Genomic DNA, 18523 nt, shown 5'->3' with positions numbered 1-18523 from the left:
ATTAAAGAAAAAGTCCCGGGGTCGAGTTTGCTCGATTAAAGGTGGTGCTCCAGCATGGCCGCAGTCAAATGACCGCAACAAGTAAAAGAGTAAAAGAGTAAACACTGTATATGCTTACATGATTTATATTCATATTTATATATTTACTTGTATATTTGTTCATATATTTCTTTTTTTTTTGTTTCTTTCTCCCATGCAGAGTTATCATCGCAATTGGAGGCAAATAGTTTTCCCCGTCCTGTCCCTGTTGTCACTCTCCCTCGCCTGGCTACCACCTCTCCAGAAACGGCAAGTCACCCCACGGAGCGTACCACAACGTGCAAACTATCGGGCCAAGAAGAACCTCATATACAAGAACCTGGATATCGAAACTGCCCGGTGGAAAGCTGGAGCAATAGCAGCATTCTGCAAGGCTGTCTTCACAGTGTGCATTGCATTTGCAATCAACAACCAACTTGTCTCCGACGAGAACCAACCTTGGACAGTGCTAACAAAATCTATCGCCTGGAGAGAACACCCGGTTGAACTAGAAAACTTCCTGACCAATCTGTGTGCTAGTTTCATCGGAATTCTTGTTGCTTATGTAACCTGTAAGATCTCTTTGGACGTTGGGGCTTTTGGCTTCCCACTCTTCCTATCGGGACTGCTCTGCATCTTGATCCTAGCGATCGGAGACATCTGTGGCTTCTTCCAAACCGAACAAGCTTTGTCCCTTGTTTCCAGCTGTAAAAGCAAAAGTGACAATATCACTTATACTTTCATAGCTACCATCTGTCTTATTCTGGCTGAGATCCTTGCCTCCTGGTACATCATTTTACAAGCGGACACAAATCTTTTGCCGAAAGATTCAGCGGTAGGTGTTTTGATTTTTTCTACATATATTTTTTCTACATAGGCGCAGGAATGGCTGTGTGGTAAGCAGCTTGCTAACCAACCACATGGTTCCGGGTTCAGTCCCACTGCGTTGCATCTTGGGCAGGTGTCTTCTGCTTTAGCCTCTGGCCGACCAATGCCTTGTGAGTGGATTTGGTAGACGGAAACTGAAAGAAGCCTGTCGTATATATGTATATATATATATATGTATGTGTGTTTGTGTGTCTGTGTTTGTCCCCCCAGCATTGCTTGACAACCGATGCTGGTGTGTTTACGTCCCCATTACTTAGCGGTTGGCAAAAGAGACCGATAGAATAAGTCCTGGGCTTACAAAAGAATAAGTCCCGGGGTCAAGTTGCTCGATTAAAGGCGGTGCTCCAGCATGGCCGCAGTCAAATGAACCTGTTTAAACGAGAATGTAAAAAAGGAGAAAGCAAAGTCTTCAGTGTGAGTTTGTGGTTTCTGGGGTCGACCGTGTCCTCCGCTTCATTTTTTGTTATTCACTCATTATCATTTAATTGTCATCATCATCATCATCGTCATTTAACGTCCTCTTTCCATGCTAGCATGGGTTGGACGGTTCAACTGGGGTCTGGGAAGCTAGAAGGCTGCACCAGGCCCAGTCTGATCTGGCAGTGTTTCTACAGCTGGATGCCCTTCCCAACGCCAACCACTCCGTGAGTGTAGTGGGTGCTTTTTATGTGCCACCGACACAGGTGCCAGACGAGGCTGGCGAACGGCCACGCTCGGATGGTGTTTTTTATGTGCCATGGCTACAGGTGCCAGACAAGGTTGGCGAACAGCCACGCTCGGATGGTGTTTTTTACGTGCCACCAGCACGGAGGCCAGGCGAGGCTGGCACGGCCACAATTGGATGGTGTTTGTTACGTGCCCACAGCACGGAGGCCAGTCAATGCGGTACTGGCTACGGCCACGTTCGGATGGTTCTCTTATGTGCCACCGGCACTGGTACCACAAAAATACAAATTCCATTGATGTTCATCGATTTTGATTTGATTTGATTTTCACTTGCCTCAACAGGTCTTCACAAGTGTCTCAAGAAGGAAGGTATGCACAGGTGGACTGACTACGTCCCAGGTAGGGGCCATGGGTTATGGCCTCACGTGTCCTGCCGGGTCTTCTCATGCACAGCATACTTCCAAAGGTCTCGGTCTCTGATTTTAATTGTTTGTTTATTCATACGTTTCATCTCATTCAATACCCTGACCCCAACGTTTGTTTTGTCCCCTCTTTTTTTCAACCTTATCTCTCTCTATATAAACGGCAGTTTGTCTGTCTGCGTGTCTGTGTGTCTGTTAGGTTGTACCCTCACCCTGACCACGGCTTTCAACCGATTCTGATGAAACTTGACACACACATAGCCCAATGTCATAATTCAAAACTAACGCAGCGAAAATTTTGAAAAGTTCCCCCAGTTCTGAAAAAAATCGATAAATTCGACATGGGGTCGAGAATCAGAAACACAAACCACAGACTGTCTAGGGGACGCAACTCGACCTTTTTAACTTTCAAAAAAATTTACCATAATTTTTTTTCCATTTTTTGGTTATTTTTTGGCTATAACTCTCTAAAAATGCTTTATAGTTATATCCCTTACAAACCCGAGCAACGCCGGGCGATACTGCTAGTGGTAACTAAAGAAATACTCTCTATCTTTCTCTACATATTTCAGATATTCCTAATGCCTGGCTACAATGGTGTCATGCTTGAAGAATGGATCGTGCTGAACCGACATCGTGAGCCAGAATCCTCCCCTATAGACTTCAAAGAGAGGGTAAAGAACAGCAAGATCTACATATGTACCACCATGTACCGAGAGGTAAAAAGTTTAGCTGTAGATTAGCCCTGATCAAAGGTATTCTCGTCGTGCCCGTTCCATGTTTATCGCTTTGATTGTTGTTTAGCCCCTGGTCAGACCCCAGGTCATTCTTCATCAAACAGATATTTTCTAATTGTGGCTTCCTCGTGTTTATCCATCCACAACAGTATCTCTCTGCCTGCCTTCTGCCTGTCGATCTATTAATCAATATATATATATATATAGTTAATCCAAACAAGAAAGCACAAAGAAACATGTGAGGACGTGGAACAAATATAGTATTATTGGACTATAATAAGATAGTATTATATATATCTGTTTATCTGTCAGTCTGTCTGTTTGTCTACTTATCTATTGATCTACTTATATTTATATTGCTTATATTTATATTCTCTTTTTTATATATATTCTACTAATTATACAACATTACTCTTTTATGTACACTTTTTTATGTACATTCCTTTATGTACACTGATTTGTCCTGCTTTTTATATCTAACCCTACAGTCTCTTATGTGGTGGTTTAATAAAGTATGTGATTGAGTATTATTATCTGGTAATTGATATTTGATTTAGATGTATTTCTCCATTTTCTTTTCTTGTATATATATATATCATCATCATCATCATCATCATCGTTTAACGTCCGTTTTCCGCGCTAGCACGGGTTGGACGGTTCGACCGGGGTCTGGGAAGCCAGGGGCCGCTCCAGGCTCCAGTCTGATTTTCTACGGCTGGATGCCCTTCCTAACGCCAACCACTCCATGAGTGGATTGGGTGCTTTTTACGTGCCACCTGCACAGGGGCCGGGGGGTCCGGCATTGGTCGCGATCGGTTCGAGCTTTTAACGTGTCAGCGGCACGGGGGCACTGGGTCCGGGGTACTTTGGGGATCCAGGGTACTTTGAATGGGTAGGGGGTATGTGGAATTGCTGCAGAAAGCAGCCGGGTCTTTGCAGTCACAGCATATCTCCAGAGATCTCGGTCTTTCGCCATTGCCTCAGTGAGGCCCAATGCTCTGAGTCATGCTTGACTACCTCATCCCATGTCTTCCTGGGTCTACCTCTCCCCCTGATACCTTCAACTGTTTGGAGTGGCACTTCTTCACACATCTCTCCTCATCCATCGTAGTACATGACCATACCATCGCAAGCGTCGCTCTTGCACACCACATCTGATGCTTCTTATATCCAGCATTCTCTTAGGATGCTTACACTCTGTTTTGCGTGCACACTGACACTACACATCCAGCGGATCATGCTAGCTTCATTTCTTTCAACTCTACGCATGTCCTCTGCAGTCACTGCCCAGTTTCATTACTGTGAAGCATGGCAGTTCGCACACATGCATCATACAATCTACCTTTCGCTCTGAGGGAGAGACCTTTTGTTGCCAGTAGGGGTAGGAGCTTTCTGAACTTTGCCCAGGCTATTCGTATTCTAGTGGTGATACTCTCTGTGCATCCACCTCCGCTACTAACTTAGTCACCCAGGTAGCGGAAACTATCAACTACTTCTAGTTTCTCTCCCTGGAGTGTGATGGAATCTGTTTTCTGAGTGTCTGTTGTGTCTATTGTCCCTGTGCATCTGCCGCACATGAAAGCTATCTTATTGTTAATTTCCCTTTATGTTGCTGCACCTCTTATGTGTCCATAACTTACATTGGGTGCATCTTATGAGTTCTACCTGTACCTTTCCTACAGATTGAGCAGGGCCACCTACCCGAGGGGGTGTGTGCTGAGTACCTCTGCTGCTTACTAATACTTTGGTCTTTGCTAAATTTATTCTAAGGCCCTTTGATTCCAACCCTTGCTTCCACACCCAAAATTTCTCTTTCTGGTAGCGATTCTGCTATGAGAGCTAGGTCATCGGCATAGAGGAGCTCCCAGGGGCATCCCGTTTTGAATTCCTCTGTTATTGCCTGAAGGACTATGATGAATAAAAGGGGACTGAGGGCTGAGCCCTGGTGCACACCTACTTCTACCCGGATATATATATACATATATATATATATATATATATATTATATATATATTTACCTACCTACCTACCTATCTATCTGTCTATCTACCTATTTATCTTTCTATCTGTCTGTCTATCTATCTAACAATCTATATATATATATATATTTACCTACCAACCTACCTATCTAACTATCTGTCTATCTATATATGTATCTATCTATCTATCTATGTGCCTATCTATCTATCTATCTATCTATCTATCTATCTGTCTGCCTGTCTGTCTATCTATCTATCTATCTATCTATCTATCTATCTATCTATCTATCTATCTATCTATCTATCTATCTATATGTCTGCCTGTCTGTCTATCTTCTATCTCCTGTCTCTGTGTCTATTTGTCTATGTCTCTCTATTTCTCTGTCTATCTATCCAACTATGTATATGTCTATCTACCTTCAACCATATTATTAGGTGTTGGACTGGGTTAAGCAGGTTATGGGTCTATAGTTTTTTGGTTCATTTGTTTCTTCACTTTTTGGAAGCAGGAATGTTAAACCATTAACTAGCCAAGGAGGCATCCTACTAGGGTGTTGCAAAACATCATTGTAAAGTTATGTTAGCAGTTCATGGCTCTCTGTGAAGTCATTCAACCAGAAGTTAAGAATTTTATCCTTTCCTGGAGACTTCCATTTGCTTGACCTCCAGAGAGCAGATCTTATATCTTCTACCTTGACACCCTCCCACTTTTGCTCCTCTAAGGAGTACAAGTCTGTAGATATTATTATTATCATTATTATTATTATTATTATTATTATTATTATTATTATTATTATTATTGTTATTATTATTATTATTATTATTATTGTTATTATTATTATATTATCATCATCATCATCATCGTTATTATCATTATTATTATTATTATTATTATTATCATATTATTATTATTATCAATATATTATATTATTATTATTATTATCATCATCATCATCGTTATTATTATTATTATTATTATTATTATATATTATTATTATCATCATCATCATCCGTTATTATATTATTATTATTCATCATCATTATTATTATCATTATCATTATTATTTCATTATTATTATCATTAGATGTATTATCATTATCATTATTATTATTATCATCATCATCATTGTTATTATCGTTATTATTATTTATTATTATTATTATTATTATTATTATTATTATATTTTTTATTGCTATTTTGTTATTGCTATTATTGTTATTATTATTATTATTATTATTATTATTATTATTGTTATATTATTATTATTATTATTATTATTGTTTATTATTATTGTTATTATTATTATTATTATTATATTATTATTAATTATTGTTATTATTGTTATATATTATTATTATTATTATTATTGTTATTGCTATATTGTTATTGCATTATTGTTAATATTATTATTATTATTGTTATTATTATTATTATTATTATTATTATTGTTATTGCTATTATTGTTATTATTATTATTCTTATTATTTTATTATTATTATATTATTGTATTATTATTGTTATTGCTATTATTATATTATTATTATTATTATTATTATTATTATTATATTATATTATTATGCCCTGTCACCTCAAAAAGCAAAAAAAAAAACTCATAAATTTTCTCTATCTTGTTTTACTTACAACAACAATGCTACAACTACAAAAATAAACAAAAAGGCTGATTACGAAATGAAGCAACTTCTGGAATCCATCAACAGAGTAAACGTGGCACAATTTGAAAGCATCAGGCATTTCGAATCCCACGTCTTTTTTGATGGAGGTGTCAAGGGTTCAAAACCAACAGAATTTGCTCTCCAGTTGCTCTCCTTACTGCCATCAACTTTAGGTAAGTACTAAATCAACAAAAAACTCTTGTAAGAAACCAGAAAAAATATATTTCTGCTTTTGTTTCAATAAATTTGGAAAATACTCTCTCTCTCTCTCTTTTACTCTTTTACTTGTTTCAGTCATTTGACTGCGGTCATGCTGGAGCACCGCCTTTAGTCGAGCAAATCGACCCCGGGACTTATTCTTTGTAAGCCCAGTACTTATTCTATCGGTCTCTTTTACTTGTTTCAGTCATTTGACTGCGGCCATGCTGGAGCACCGCCTTTTAGTCGAGCAACTCGACCCCGGGACTTATTCTTTGCAAGCCCAGTACTTATTCTATCAGTCTCTTTTTACTCGTTTCAGTCATTTTGACTGCGGCCATGCTAGAGCACCGCCTTTAGTCGAGCAACTCGACCCCGGGACTTATTCTTTGGAAGCCCAGTACTTATTCTATCGGTCACTTTTGCCAAACCGCTAAGTGGACGGGGACGTAACCACACCAGCATCGGTTGACAAGAAATGCTAGGGGGACAAACACAGACACACACACACACACATATATAAATATACATATATACGATGGGCTTCTTTCAGTTTCCGTCTTCCAAATCCACTCACAAGGCATTGGTCGGCCCGGGGCTATAGCAGAAGACACTTGCCCAAGGTGCCACGCAGTGGGACTGAACCCGGAACCATGTGGTTGGTAAGCAAGCTACTTACCACACAGCCACTCCTGTGCCTGGTAGTATCTCTTCGGCCTGGGGCTATAGCAGAAGACACTTGTCCAAGGTCCCACACAGTGGGACTGAACCCGGAACCATGTCGCTGGTAAGCAAGCTACTTAACACACAGCCACTCCTGCGCCTGTCTATTTGCATATAAAGGAGCACAAACATACACACACACAAGCATTTATACCTCATGAACATCGCCATTCTGAGATTTTCTCTGCTATTTTTCTTAGATATTTCTCCCAAGAACTGCAGACAGTTGAAGACCCCATATGGAATATGTCTGAAATGGAAGCTACCAGCGCCTGGGGGTAAGAACAGAATGAAATTCTGTATCCACCTCAAAGACAACTTGAAGGTTTGTGTTGAATCATATTGGCTGCCATCACCAAAAGGCAGTTTCTTTCTGCCTGGTTAATATTCTGCTTTGTTTCTTTCTTTCTTTCTTTCTTTCTTCTTTATTTATATATATATATATATATGTATATATATATATATATATATATATATATATATATATATATATATATATATATATATATATATTATATATATATACATACATCTATAAATATATATATACTTATATATATATACCTACATCTATATATACATATATGTATTTATATATATATATAATATATATATATATATATATATATTATATATATATATATATATATATATATATATATATATATAAGTAGGTGAATGAATTATCCTATGTTTATCGTCAGCATGGAAAATTCGTTTAACCGAACCTGGGTAGCAAATTCACGTCAGAAAACACAGTTGAAGCGACCTGTCAAGGGTAGAAATTCCGGGTTCATGTGTAGAAATTTGGAATGAAAACATGCTGTCTTCGAAACATGTGTCGAGAGTAAAGGAATTTTGTTAACATCTTCGTTCGACTCCATTCTTTCATTTATTCATATATATATACATATATATATATTTATATATATATAGTTATCGCCATACTAATATGGCATTCTTATAAAAATAAGAATAAAGCTATCCGCTTATTAGCTCCATTAGGCCATCGCCTTAAGTTAGCTATTTGATACACAAACTGTATCCATATAACCTTCGAACAAGGGAGGTCAGTCGCTCCACACTACTTGATCGACAGCTACAGATGCGTTTCGGGGTATTGCCCCTTGTCAATGTAGCGTAGTATGGCGATAACTATTAATTTCCAGGAACGCTGCCGTGTTCTCTTTTAGAGAGACTTAGTAATTTTAATATTTCTATTATATATATATATATATATACTTATATATATATATACATACACCCATAAATATATATATGTAGATAGGTATATGTATTTGTGTGTGAATGTATACATTATACATACTTACATTCATACATACATGCATACATACTTACATACATACATGCATATATTATATATTTAAGTTAATTAGAAGATATATTAACCTCTTAAAGGGATGATTACATCCAAGAACACACTGGTTTAATACCTCATGTCTCTGGGACATAAAGTTTCCAAAATCAGTAGATACAAATTAAGTATATAATCCTTATTTAATTAGGAGAAGAAAGCGGTGAGTTAAGAGTTAATAATTATTTATTAGTAAATTGATAATCATTGATGCCTTGTTAACCTACAAATAAAGAATATTTATCTACCAATACAGTGTTGAGCATTCATTTTACTGTTCAATATATGTCATCATTGTGGAGGCGCAATGGCCCAGTGGTTAGGGCAGCGGACTCACGGTCATAGGATCACGGTTTCGATTCCCAGACTGGGCGTTGTGAGTGTTTATTGAGCGAAAACACCTAAAAGCTCCACGAGGCTCCGGCAGGGGATGGTGGTGATCCCTGCTGTACTCTTTCGCCACAACTTTCTCTCACTCTTACTTCCTGTTTCTGTTGTACTTGTATTTCAAGGGGCCGGCCTTGTCACTCTCTGTGTCACGCTGAATATCCCCGAGAACTACGTTAAGGGTACACGTGTCGATGGAGTCCTCAGCCACTTACGCATTAATTTCACGAGCAGGCTGTTCCGTTGATTCGGATCAACCGGAACCCTCGTCGTCGTAACCAACGGAGTGCTTTCCCCCATATGTCATCATCATCATCGTTTAACGTCCGTTTTCCATGCTAGCATGAGTTGGACGATTTTGGCAACCAGATGGCTGCACCAGACTCCTCTTGATCTTGCAGAGTTTCTACAGCTGGATGCCCTTCCTAACACAACCACTCCGAGGGTGTAGTGGGTGCTTTTTACGTGCCACCTGCACGGGGGCCAGTCAGGCGGTACTGGCAATGACCTCACTCGAATCTTTTTACACGTGCCACCAGCACAGGTGCCAGTAAAGCGACGTTGGTAACGATCACACTCGAATGCTGCCCTATTATGTGCCACGGGTATGGAAGCCAGTTGGTTGCTCTGGCGACGATCATGCTCGGATGGTTTTCTTGGCACCCTACTAGCACAGGCATAAGTTCCAGTGAAGTGACGTTGGTAACGATCACGCTCAAATGGTACCCTTTTATGTGCCTTGGGTACGGAAGCCAGTTGGCTGTTCTGGCAACGATCACGCTCGGATGGTTTTCTTGGCACCCTACTAGCACAGGCATAGGTGCCACTAAGGTGACGCTGGTAACGATCATGCTCGAATGGTGCCCTTTTACGTGCCACGGGTATGGAAGCCAGTTGGCTGCTCTGGCAACGATCACGCTCGGATGGTGCTCTTGGCAGCCTACTAGCACAGGCATGAGTGCCAGTAAGGCGACGCTGGTAACGATCATACTCGAATAGCTGCTTAGATATATATGCCTGTCTATCTATCTTTCTGTTTATTTTATTTATTTATTTATTTATTTGTTTATTTCTCTATAGGTGAAGAATAAGAAACGATGGAGCCAAGTAATGTATATGTCATATGCTCTGGATTACTTGCTGAAAGAACAACACGGTAAATTCAAGTTCATGTAGTACTCAATATATCATCATCATCATCATCGTTTAGCATCCGCTCTCCATTCTAGCATGGGTTGGACGGTTCTACTGGGGTCTGGGAAGCCTGAAGGCTGCACCAGGCCCAGTCTGATCTGGCAATGTTTCTACGGCTGGATGCCCTTCCTAATGCCAACCACTCCGTGAGTGTAGTGGGTGCTTTTAACATGCCACCGGCACAGGTGCCAGACAGGGCTGAAAAATGGCCACGATCGGATGGTGCTTTTTACGTGCCACCGGCACGGGGGCCAGGCGAGGCTGGCAACGGCCACGAACGGATGGTGCTTTTTATGTGCTACCAGCACGAGGCCAGTCGGGGTGGCGCTGGCAATGGCCACGTTCGGATGGTTCTCTTACGTGCCACCGGCACTAGTATCACAGCTGCAATTTCCATTGATGTTGATATATATATATAGGCGACGAGCTGGCAGACACGTTAGCACGCCGGGCGAAATGCTTAGCGGTATTTCGTCTGTTGTTACGTTCTGAGTTTAAATTCCGCCGAGGTCAATTTTGCCTTTCATCCTTTCGGGGTCGATAAATAAAGTACCAGTTTCGCACTGGGGTCGATATAATCGACTCAATCCCTTCGTCTGTCCTTGTTTGTTCCCTCTATGTTTAGCCCCTTGTGGGTAGTAAAGAAATAGGTATTTCGTCTGCCGTTACATTCTGAGTTCAAATTCCGCCGAGGTCAACTTTGCCTTTCATCTTTTCGGGGTCGATAAATAAAGTACCAGTTTCGCACTGGGGTCGATATAATTGACTCAATCCCTTCGTCTGTCCTTGTTTGGCCCCTCTATGTTTAGCCCCTTCTGGGCAGTAAAGAAATAAATATATATATATATATGTGTGCATTGGCACACTGGGTCTAAAAATATTGGTTGCTAGGAGATTAAGGGGGCCCACCCGCAACTACAATTCTATCGTTTAATGTTTTTTTTTGTTAAAAGTGTTCTTTTCAACTGCCTATACATTACATATCTTTTGGTATAAAAGATGGGCTACAGCAAATATTCTGCTCAATACCACAGATTTGCTTGTCAGTTGTTTGACCTTAGCCAGTTGAGCATGTCCCTTAGTGGCTGACGATATGTGCATCCCTGATCACAAGCAGAAGTAGTGGGGGAGCATCATAGCCATGTGTTGAGAGGGATTCTTTGGGGTTAGGATAATTCACCTCTGGAGACATGGGTGTTTTGTTCAACCCTTATTCAGGGACCTTTTGAGCAGGATGGGCTACTTGACCTGAAGAAAATTCTCACTGGGCCCCACCTGCAAGGTCATGTGCTGTTTATCTTGATATAAGATCACCATGTCACGCACATATGGTTGTGATGCATGTGCCTGGTGTACCCTTATCAGATGGGTAGTCACGATGGGTATGCTGAGCTTCATATATTTTACCCCAGTGTCACTTTGATGGCATGCACTGCTCTCTCAATAATAATAATAATAATGATAATAATAATAATAATAATTATAGTGCCTAGTGTACCCTATCATAGATGGTTAGTCATGATGGGTATATTGAGCTTCATATATTTTACCCCATGTCACTTTGATGGCATGCACTGCTCTCTCAATAATAATAATATCATAATGTAATATAATAATAATAATAATTATAGTGCCTAGTTACCCTTATCAGATGGGTAGTCATGATGGGTATATTGAGATTCATATATTTTACCCCAGTGTCACTTTGATGGCATGCACTGCTCTCTCAATAATAATAATAATAATGATAATAATAATAATAATAATTATAGTGCCTAGTGTACCCTTATCAGATGGGTAGTCATGATGGGTATATTGAGCTTCATATATTTTACCCCAGTGTCACTTTGATGGCATGCACTGCTCTCTCAATAATAATAATAATAATGATAATAATAATAATAATAATTATAGTGCCTAGTGTACCCTTATCAGATGGGTAGTCATGATGGGTATATTGAGCTTCATATATTTTACCCCAGTGTCACTTTGATGGCATGCACTGCTCTCTCAATAATAATATAATAATGATATAATAATTAATAATTATAGTCCTAGTGTACCCTTATCAGATGGGTAGTCATGATGGGTATATTGAGCTTCATATATTTTACCCCAGTGTCACTTTGATGGCATGCACTGCTCTCTCATAATATAATAATAATGAATAATAATAATAATAATTATAGTGCCTTATTTACCCTTATCCATGGGTAGTCATGATGGTATATTGAGCTTCATATATTTTACCCCAGTGTAACTTGATGGCATACACTGCTCCCTCACTCAATAATAATAATAATAATAATAATAATAATAATACATAATAATAATAATAATAATAATAATTAATAATAGCCATGTGTTGAGAGGGATTCTTTGGGGTTTGAATAATTCACCTCTGGAACATGGGTGGTTCTTTCAACATCCTTACACCCTTATTCAGGGATCTTTTCAGCGGGATGGGCTACTGAACCTGAAAAAATTCTAACTGGGCCCCACCTGCAAGGTCATGTGCTGTTTATCTTGATATGAGATCACCATGTCGCGCACATATTGTCGTGATGCATGTGCCTGGTGTACCCTTATTAGACGGTAGTCATGATGGGTATATTGGGCTTCGTATATTTTACCCCAGTGTCACTTTGATGGCATGCACTGCTCTCTCACTCAATAATAACAATAATAATAATAATAATAATAATAATAATGCCATTTTACTTGTAGTTTCAGAGAATTCTGAGGGTTTCATCCTGACCACAGATGCTGATGTGTTTTTCACCCCCGACTCAGTGGAAGCTCTCCTTGATCTGATGACTCGCGATGAATCTGTTGGAGCGGTGTGTGCCAGAACGCACCCTCTTGGCTCTGGGCCCCTCATTTGGTATCAGAAGTTTGAGTATGCCATTGGTCACTGGTTTCAAAAGGTAACTTTAAACATTGTCCATAAGGAACATGAGTGTTTGTTGGTCTTTCTTTTCTTTATATCTTAAACAAGATGCAGGAGTGTCTGTGTGGTAAGTAGCTTGCTAACCAACCACATGGTTCCGGGTTCAGTCCCACTGCGTGGCACCTTGGGCAAGTGTCTTCTGCTATAGCCCCGGGCCGACCAATGCCTTGTGAGTGGATTTGGTAGACGGAAACTGAAAGAAGCTGTCGTATATATGTATATATATATATTTGGTGTGTATGTATATATATTATATTGTATAGGCGCAGGAGTGGCTGTGTGGTAAGTAGCTTGCTAACCAACCACATGGTTCCGGTTCATCCCACTGCGTGGCCCTTGGGCAAGTGTCTTCTACTATGCCTCGGGCCGACCAAAGCCTTGTGATGGATTTGGTAGACGGAAACTGAAAGAAGCTCGTTGTATATATGTATGTGTATGTGCGTGTGTGTGTTTGTGTGTCTGTGTTTGTTCCCCTAGCATTGCTTGACAACCGATGCTGGTGTGTTTATGTCCCCGTTACTTAGCGGTTCGGCAAAAGAGACCGATAGAATAAGTACTGGGCTTACAAAAAAGAATAAGTCCCGGGGTCGAGTTGCTCGACTAAAAGACGGTGCTCCAGCATGGCCGCAGTCAAATGACTGAAACAAGTAAAAGAGTAAAAGAATAAAAGAAAACCCTAACAATAACATTAATAAGCCCTTTTTCCAGGCACTCTAGCAATTCTGCTTGTCTGCTAGTTTTTAAGCCTGGGATCTCTCTTTACTCTTTTACTCTTTTACTTGTTTCAGTCATTTGACTGCGGCCATGCTGGAGCACCGCCTTTCAGTCGAGCAAATCGACCCCGGGACTTATTCTTTGTAAGCCCAGTACTTATTCTATCGGTCTCTCTTTGCCGAACCGCTAAGTAACGGGGGACGTAAACACACCAGCATCGGTTGTCAAGCAATGCTAGGGGGACAAACACAGACACACAAACATACACACACACACACACATATATATATATATACATATATACGACAGGCTTCTTTCAGTTTCCGTCTACCAAATCCACTCAGAATGCTTTTGTCGGCCCGAGGCTATAGTAGGAGACACTTGCCCAAGGTGCCACGCAGTGGGACTGAACCCGGAACCATGTGGTTGGTAAGCAAGCTACTTAACACACAGCCACTCTTGCGACTATGATAATAAATATCAATAAAAAAAAGTTTTATTTAATTTGTTTTAATTATATATTTCTTTTGTTAATTTTTTTTTCAATTCTCTTTGATAAAAAGTCTGCTGAAGACATTCTAGGTTCTGTTCTCTGCAGTCCTGGTTGTTTTAGTGTATACAGATGTGATGCCATTATGGATGTGTTACCAACGTATTCCACTACAGTCAATGAGGCTTTCGATTTCCTCATCAAAGACATGGGAGAAGATAGATGGTTTTGCACATTAATGGTAAGTGGAGTCTTCGAGTTTATTCTTAGCTGTGTCTTAAGCCAAAACATTAACTTTTGTTCATATATATATATATATGTATATATATTATCTGAAGTGTACAGTATTATATATCCATTATGACCTATCTTACCAAATGGTTTCACACTAGGGTTTTAACAGAGTGTTAAGTAACAATCTGATTATGTAACCCTGTGCTCATCAGAGGTAGCCTATATGGAATGAAATATGTCGATTGCTCCATCTTTATTGATGATAGCCAACTTCTTTTGCTTTCTCATTGTCAATGGCATTTCTAAGTTTCCATCCATGACCCCTAAGATGACTATTCAGTTCTGTTGCAGATCTGCATGGTTCGAAATATAGGGGACAGATGAAAGTCATAATTTACTGTGTAATTCCAGCTGGTTGGGTCAGCACATATTGTCTCTCTTCTATCACCATAAGGACTTTCAGTAGATGAAATGACAAATGAGGTTGCCCTAGAGACATCTGTATTGGATTGTAGTGATAAATGTTTGTTGAACAGCATGAGTACCTCCCACTCAGTCTTTGTGATTTGTACTAAGTGACAGTCCTGCGTGAGATGACTCACAGAAGAGAATGCAGGTCAACCCCCGACACCAAGAGCATCGACGGATTGAATGCGCATCCAGGCTCAGCGGTTGTGTAGGAAGTCGGGGACAAGAAACAGGAAGAAAGAGTGAGAGAAAGTTGGAGCAAAAAAGTACAACAGGGGTCACCACCACCCCCTGCGGGAGCCTCGTGGAGCTTTAGGTGTTTTTGCTCAATAAGCACTCACAACGCTCGGTCTGGGAATCGAAACCGCGATCCTCAGACCGTGAGTCCACTGCCCTAACCACTGGGCCATTGCGCCTCCTTACTCTAGCAGCTGGCTCACACATTCTACACACAAATATCCTGCTTCAATCAAAGTGTCACTTTGATGGCATGAACTGCTCTCTCACTCAATAATAATAATAATAATAATAATGATAATAATAATAATAATAATCTTTTCTACAGGAAGAAAGAGTGAGAGAAAGTTGGGGCGAAAGAGTACAACAGGGGTCACCACCACCCCCCTGCCGGAGCCTCATGGAGCTTTAGGTGTTTTTGCTCAATAAGCACTCACAACGCTCGGTCTGGGAATCAAAACCCCGATCCTCAGACCGTGAGTCCACTGCCCTAACCACTGGGCCATTGCGCCTCCTTACTCTAGCTGCTGGCTCACACATCTTTATATATAAAAGTCAAGTTGTGTCTGTCCCCTTCGATTTAGATTCCTAACTACTCCCACATTTTGCGGTGCAGTTTAACCAAAAACAAGTATCTTATAGTCGTGATTCATATCGAGCCCTTCTGGGTATTAGCGCGCGTCTACGATGAGTCTACGATTTTAAAAAGAATTTACCATCATTTTTTTCCATTTTAATGCATTTTTTCGCTATTATATAAGGGAAGTAACTCTCTAAAAATGTCTACGATGAGTCAACGATTTAAAAAAAAAATTTACCATAATTTTTTTTCCATTTTTAATGCATTTTTTTGCTATTTTTTGGCTATAACTCTCTAAACATGCTTATATAGTTATTCCCTTACAAACCCGAGCAACGCCGGGCGATACTGCTAGTATATATATAATACATACATGCATGCTTGCATACATACATACATACATACATACGTACATACATACATACATATTTACATACATACATATTTACATACAAATTTACCATCATTTTTTTCCATTTTAATGCATTTTTTCGCTATTATATAAGGGAAGTAACTCTCTAAAAATGTCTACGATGAGTCAACGATTTAAAAAAAAATTTACCATAATTTTTTTTCCATTTTTAATGCATTTTTTTGCTATTTTTTGGCTATAACTCTCTAAACATGCTTATATAGTTATTTCCCTTACAAACCCGAGCAACGCCGGGCGATACTGCTAGTATATATATATAATACATACATGCATGCTTGCATACATACATACATACATACATACGTACATACATACATACATATTTACATACATACATACATACATATTTACATACAAATTACCATCATTTTTTTCCATTTTAATGCATTTTTTCGCTATTATATAAGGGAAGTAACTCTCTAAAAATGTCTACGATGAGTCAACGATTTAAAAAAAAAATTTACCATAATTTTTTTTCCATTTTAATGCATTTTTTTGCTATTTTTTGGCTATAACTCTCTAAACATGCTTATATAGTTATTCCCTTACAAACCCGAGCAACGCCGGGCGATACTGCTAGTATATATATATAATACATACATGCATGCTTGCATACATACATACATACATACATACGTACATACATACATACATATTTACATACATACATATTTACATACAAATTTACCATCATTTTTTTTCCATTTTAATGCATTTTTTCGCTATTATATAAGGGAAGTAACTCTCTAAAAATGTCTACGATGAGTCAACGATTTAAAAAAAAAATTTACCATAATTTTTTTTCCATTTTTAATGCATTTTTTTGCTATTTTTTGGCTATAACTCTCTAAACATGCTTATATAGTTATTTCCCTTACAAACCCGAGCAACGCCGGGCGATACTGCTAGTATATATATATAATACATACATGCATGCTTGCATACATACATACATACATACATACGTACATACATACATACATATTTACATACATACATACATACATATTTACATACAAATTTACCATCATTTTTTTCCATTTTAATGCATTTTTTCGCTATTATATAAGGGAAGTAACTCTCTAAAAATGTCTACGATGAGTCAACGATTTTAAAAAAAAATTTACCATAATTTTTTTTCCATTTTTAATGCATTTTTTTGCTATTTTTTGGCTATAACTCTCTAAACATGCTTATATAGTTATTTCCCTTACAAACCCGAGCAACGCCGGGCGATACTACTAGTTCTACACACAAATATCCTGCTTCAATCAAAGTGTCACTTTGATGGCATGAACTGCTCTCTCACTCAATAATAATAATAATAATAATAATCTTTTCTACAGAAAGAAAGAGTGAGAGAAAGTTGGGGCGAAAGAGTACAACAGGGGTCACCACCACCCCCTGTGGGAGCCTCATGGAGCTTTAGGTGTTTTCGCTCAATAAGCACTCACAATGCTTGGTCTGGGAATCGAAACCACGATCCTCAGACCGTGAGTCCACTGCCCTCACCACTGGGCCATTGCGCCTCCTTACTCTAGCTGCTGGCTCACACATTCTACACACAAATATCCTGCTTCAATCATCCTGCTGTTATCCCTTCAGCATCTTCACCTTTGTTCGTTTTTTATCTGTTTCAGTTGCAGAATGGCTGGCGAATTGACTACTGCGCAGTTGCCACCAACAGCACTCACTGTCCCGACGGCTTTGACGAGTTCTTCAAACAGCGCCGTCGTTGGATTGTGTCAACCATTGCCAACTTGATCCTGGTCGTCAAAGAAAGTCGACTCATGATGAAATTCAACAGACACATCTCCGTTTTCTTCATCATCTATCAGTTTGTTTTGCTTCTGGCCACAGTCATTGGCCCAGCCACTGTTATTCTGGTTGTCTCAGGTAAGGGAGACCGTGTACTTGTATATAATTTAATATTTGTGTGTGTGTGTGACTGTAAGTGTGTGTTTGCATGTGTGTGTGTATGTCTGTGTGTGTGTACTTGTATATGTGTATGTTTCTGTGTATGTGTATGTGTCATAGAATTGGTTCAATTTCGATTCCGATTTCACTTGCCCCAACAGGTCTTCGCAAGCAGAGTTTAGTGTCCAATGAAGGGACACAAAACTCTGCTTGTGAAGACCTGTTGGGGCAAGTGAAAT

At 39.2% G+C, this 18523-nt stretch overlaps 1 protein-coding gene across 2 annotated transcripts in view; it reads left to right on the top strand.

The window, feature by feature from the left end:
* Positions 1 to 190: 190 nt before the first annotated feature.
* The window catches only part of LOC115232263 (chitin synthase chs-2-like), a 44388-nt gene continuing 26055 nt past the window's right edge, over positions 191 to 18523 (top strand). For both annotated transcript variants that reach the window (XM_036500314.1, XM_029802096.2), the window contains exons 1-8: positions 191 to 853; positions 2567 to 2713; positions 6389 to 6557; positions 7506 to 7630; positions 10148 to 10223; positions 12989 to 13188; positions 14489 to 14656; positions 18008 to 18263. In XM_036500314.1, coding sequence (XP_036356207.1) covers positions 194 to 853; positions 2567 to 2713; positions 6389 to 6557; positions 7506 to 7630; positions 10148 to 10223; positions 12989 to 13188; positions 14489 to 14656; positions 18008 to 18263 — 1801 coding nt within the window. In that variant the 5' untranslated portion in view covers positions 191 to 193. The remainder of the gene's footprint in view (positions 854 to 2566; positions 2714 to 6388; positions 6558 to 7505; positions 7631 to 10147; positions 10224 to 12988; positions 13189 to 14488; positions 14657 to 18007; positions 18264 to 18523) is intronic.

The sequence above is a fragment of the Octopus sinensis genome, unplaced genomic scaffold (genome assembly GCF_006345805.1).
Source record: "Octopus sinensis unplaced genomic scaffold, ASM634580v1 Contig20272_ERROPOS143559+, whole genome shotgun sequence".
Lineage (NCBI taxonomy): Eukaryota > Metazoa > Mollusca > Cephalopoda > Octopoda > Octopodidae > Octopus > Octopus sinensis.
Note: the sequence above shows the minus strand (reverse complement) of the source record. Positions and strands in the feature narration are given on the sequence as shown.